This window comes from Rhipicephalus microplus, chromosome 7 (genome assembly GCF_043290135.1).
Source record: "Rhipicephalus microplus isolate Deutch F79 chromosome 7, USDA_Rmic, whole genome shotgun sequence".
Classification (NCBI taxonomy): domain Eukaryota; kingdom Metazoa; phylum Arthropoda; class Arachnida; order Ixodida; family Ixodidae; genus Rhipicephalus; species Rhipicephalus microplus.
The window spans coordinates 26,863,218-26,868,126 of record NC_134706.1 but is presented as its reverse complement, the minus strand read 5'-3'; the positions used below and the strand labels follow the sequence as shown (position 1 = coordinate 26,868,126).

At 50.8% G+C, this 4,909-nt stretch overlaps 1 protein-coding gene across 1 annotated transcript; it reads right to left on the bottom strand.

The window, feature by feature from the left end:
- Nucleotides 1–275: 275 nt before the first annotated feature.
- Nucleotides 276–2,981, bottom strand: LOC119180068 (uncharacterized). The gene is made up of 2 exons (XM_037431210.2): nt 1,438–2,981; nt 276–912 (listed from the first exon to the last, which is right to left on the bottom strand). Exons 1-2 carry the CDS (start codon nt 2,821–2,823, stop codon nt 607–609), a joined length of 1,692 nt encoding a protein of 563 aa, XP_037287107.2. The 5' UTR covers nt 2,824–2,981; the 3' UTR covers nt 276–606.
- Between the last annotated feature and the right edge of the window lie 1,928 nt (nt 2,982–4,909).

Sequence of the window (4,909 nt, the reverse complement as noted above, 5' to 3'; positions counted from 1 at the left end):
AACACGCCACAAGCAGGATTAAAAAAAAATGATAACACTGGTATCATCTTTTGCAAGTGCAAGAAAGATAGCTAAATTCTGGGTCGCTCAGAGCAGCTGACGGCATGCTGACACAATTCTTTGTTTCCTTCTGATGTGGATGGCTTCAATCACTTCTCTTGTTAGGCGATTCCTCTGACGCGACAGTATCATGGTGTGGTTGAATAAGGGTCGCCGCTCGTTGACGCGAATGCGGCTGCGTACTCAGACAAGATAAAAAATGTAAGGAAGACGTCTTTGTTCTTTTCGCGCGACCAAACTTGTTTCCTTTTGCGGTCGTCCTAGATAAAAGACAAAAATAAGATACAGCAATGGCTGCTGTTCGAAATAGTCTATGTCGCAGCTAAAAAAACACAGTAATCATTGCAATCTCGGATGCGCAAGATGACGCGGTCTGCTTGAATCATCTGTGAGCCTTCCGTGGCCTGAATGACTGCCATGCTTAGTGTGAATTATGTCCCTCCCTTTGTAGGCGGGAGTGTTGTAAACTTTTTTTTCGTTGTGTACAAGGGTCTACACAATGTCTAAACGCATCACCTCTTAAGATTTGTCAGAGCTTTACCGAGCCTACGCAAAGGGCACGAACTCTCGGTTCAATGGTTTGGCGAGTCCTACGAACGTCGCAGTCGAGCAACACTGGTAGCAGGGAGCGTTGCGGAGCAGGTTGCCTGTGTCCTCAGGATCGTCCTTGCTGCGCACGAGCGTGAGACTCCGTTCCACGCCGTTCAAAGTCAGGTAATGGTAGTGGAGAAACCGTAGGCGAGGAAGAGCAGCCGCCAGTGCACGGAAGCAGGTCTCGGCGACTTCGTTAGGACAGGAAACCGTCGACAGCAGGTACAGGTACAACAGGCTGTGGACGCTCGAAAGCATGGCCTGTACGCAAAGGACAATGATGGATTGGCCACTATCATAACCAAAGCTTTAAGGAATGTAAGGCCAGAAGCCTGGAATGCGCGACAAATGTATCACACTTTCTTAAGTAGGGCGGCTGCATTTCCGATGAAGGCGGAAATGTAGGCCCATGTGCTAAGATTTGGGTGCACGTCAAAGAACTCCAGGTGGACAAAATTTGCATGTGCAGCCGATCGGGTAACAAAATTGCTCGCCGGCACGAAGACGCTTGCCAAGCAAACAGCTTGTTAAAACCCAACTCATGAGTGCATCAGTGTTGCGCGACATCTCAAGCCTCCCTCGTGCTTACAAAAAGAAATGTTCAGTTGTAAATGAGTTGTAGGACCGTACACGAAAACTCTTCGCCAGCTTGCTATGTGAACGTACTTGGATTAATCAACAAAATAGGTTAAAATGAAAATTGTGGTGTCATATGGCTCTTAAAATAAACAGAGTGGCATTCAGGGCATTGCGGCATCAAAAGATACTTGCATAAAAGGAGCTCACCAACACAGAGGCGTCTTCGATGTCTATACTGCCGTGCCGAAGAATGAGGCAGGTGGGTGAGCATGTCTCGGAGAGTACCTTAGCCAGATGCTCGTAGTGCGGGCTTGAGGTGCTGGTGCAACCGGAGAGTCGCACCGTCGTGGTTGGGCCGCAGCACTCGATGAAGTGCAGGTCAACGGGGAACCTGATGCCAGACAGGGTGAGCCGGTCGAGCCGTTTCTGAAAGCCGACAGAGCCTCCGGGAACGCTGGTCGGCGCGTCAGAATCCAGGGGAACGCCCACTTCGCAGCCGAGACAGCGGACCAAGCCGCCATTCTCGTAGCGGACGTCCAGTTCCCCGAAGTGTGGGCAGTGTTGCGCCAGAAGGCGCAGAGCCGACAGGCGACGCAGACCGCAAGGGGTCGCCGAAAGCGACTGCAGGAACCGTAGCTTTTTCAGCGTGGCATCCTGAAGGAGTTCTTTGACGTCGAGGCCGGCACCAAAGTGGAAGGAGCTGATGTTTAGTTCTAAGAGGTACCTGAACGAATCTGTGAAGAAAAAGAGAAGGCTATCGTGGTACACCAGGCCCGCCTGTGGGTAAACGACGCTCGAAGGGTCATCCGGGAGCAACACAAAGCACACACGATTGGTAAACGACCAGTCGTGGCCACGGAAGGCCGCTAGCATCAGTTCAGGGGTGAGGTTTCTGCGTTTGGTGTGAACGGCAACTACAGTCGCCTGATTCGGCATGCGACGGCGCTCGCCGGAGTCCTCTGCAAGATGGTGAAACGTGAAGACAGACATGATTCCGCCAGGCCTGCGGTGCTCGACGTTGGCGCACACAGAGATGCAGTTAAACAACCCCAACGGCGAGACGAGTGATTGGCAGTGCGGCGGCTGTTCCGAGGTGAAAGTGAATTTTTCCAGACGTAATGCCTCTTCGCAGAGGGCGTTCAAGAAGCTGCCGCGCAGGAAGTGCACGTGGAGGTGTTTCAGGTTCACGCTTTCTCGCAGAATCGTGGCGAAAAGCTGGTAACTCGCGTCGTAGGCCATCTCCACGTAGATGTGGTGCAGGTCGGGGAGGATGTACCGGTTCACCCATACGTCCTTGTCGGGATACTCTCCCACTTCCTGGACCACCTCGCACACGAGGGTGAGCTCAAGGCGGACAAGGTGCCGCATGTGGCCGAGTATCAACGTCACCAGGGCACCAGGCTGGATCGAGCAGCTTAGACACAGAAGTGAATTGGTGAACGCGCATCTCTTGATGATAGGAATCACTTCGTCGGTCTCTAGATGAATGCAGTTTGTTAGGTCCAGTGATTCGACTTCCAACGGCGTCTCGAACTTCCGTATCTGCAGGACCAGGCTGTCGATGCCTTGGTCGGGGGTCAGACGAACACTCATTTGTGGCACTGCGTTCTAATGCCTTTCGAGCTGAGAGAATCGTTTGCGCTCGCTAAACGATGTAGGCTTCAGCGCTGGCTGCTAAGACGGGCGTCGCGACACGCAGCTATCGAGGAATCACGCTCCTCGCGGGCATTGCATGCGTTATATCTACGATTAACGATCATGACGTCACCTGGGAGCAGTGGCGCCGTCGTGCTTCTGGATTCAGGTGAAAGTAATGAAACACGTGCAAATTAGGCGAGGAAGCTATTCATGTAAGTCTGGAAAGAAAAATTTATATCGTTATACTCGTCAACGATCGCTGTCACGCCCAACTGTTTTCTTCTGAAGATCATGAACCGACGAATCAAAATGCGTGAGACCTTATGCAAAAATGCTGACTTTTGTCAGCCGCCGCGTGCATGTGCCGCGATTTTAGAGGTTAGAGCGTGGCGCAGTACACACGGTCGGCGTGTGTTTACTTATACTTAAGGTGTACCGGCGTGAGGCGTGTATTGGCTGATAATTTCAATGCCGACGTATTGCTGCTTTTCTTGCAGCGCATATAGAGGAACTCGAAACGATGAAGAAAAAAAAACAGTAAGCCGCAAACATTGCCCCTTGTTATTTTTTTCAAGCTGATGACGTTTCCAGCATGTACTCCGGCTACTGCTCCCGAAACACGTGTTTCGCGTAGTGCGGGCGAAAACAACGAAGATGGCGAGAGCAGGAACCACCTAGTCCTTCACTTCTTCATCCTCTAGGTTAGCGGCACATAACAATATGATAAAAAGAGGATACGTGCACAGGTGAGTTTAGTTCTTGGATCGTCCGCTAGATGGTGGTACTTGTATATGATCAATATACGATGAAAAGATGCGAGATGGGGGTATTTGGAGTGTTTACTAGGTGGGCGGACAGAGAGACAGACGCATGGATGGCCGGATGGATGCACGGACAGATGGACGCTTTGTCCCACTCATCATCATTCAGTCCATGCTGTGATTTTTTATGTGCATCTTTCTCGGTTTTTCGGCCACGGGTAAGATGACTTTTCATTCACAACCAACGACGCCGATGCCTGAATGATGCTGAATGAAGGTCGTGCAATCGAACCTCATCCGCGCTGGCCGCGTTTTCGGCAGAGGCGAAAATGATCGAGGCCAGTGTAGTTAGATTTAGGCGCACACTAAAGAACCCAAGCCATTGAAATTTTCGGAACCTGATCCATTACGGAACGCCATTATCCCATCGTGATTTTAGGGACGTTGACACTTTCGCAATGCCACGTGTCCCATATGTAAAGAAAGTGACGGTACACCCAAGCACGTGCTCTGGAGGTGTGAGAGGCGAGGTGTGCGAGCATTCACAGCGATGCTCTTTCGGACATGGCTGCAATTCGCAGTCTGCACCGGGTCAACCAACTTCAGGTCAGCAAGCCAACAACGCGACCATCGTGCTTGGCCTCCTGGCGGGAGCCCAACATTCGTCTTCTTGCAGGGCCCCAATATAATTACTCTCCGTATTCAATCTCGTCCCATCGGGCGTGGCGCCGTTGATCAAAACAGACATCTATAAGCGTCAGCTAGTTCTATACTTACGACTTTCAAGAAGTCCTTTATTTATCTATATTGAAATTCATCAGAAGAATGCCATCACCTGCTCGCCAGGATCGTTATGTTACGGCCGCATTGCATCCAGTGGCCATGACCACGTAACTAAGTTACAACCAGCCCAAAGCAGCTGTTAAGAGTCATTATACAAATAATGTAAGCTGTGAAACAATGTGCCCCCCCCCCCCTTTTTTCCCTCCTTTTCGTCCTGTCCACCCCGTGCGTAATATCTTTCTGGAAGCCTTGAGACATGCTTTAAAATATACGTCTTTGGTTGTACGAACACATACCACCTTGTAATTATGGGACAGGTTTCTTTCGAGGGCACCGGAAACTACACACGATGTGTTGAAAGTGCAATGGCATCGCACATTGCACAGGACTTCGACATTTCGCCGAAATGTCACCGTCTCAGCAGGGGTCGAACGCGTTACTTGGGGCACATCAACGGAGCGCCATAGCCATGCATGTTCCGCAACGGTGGATTTAAG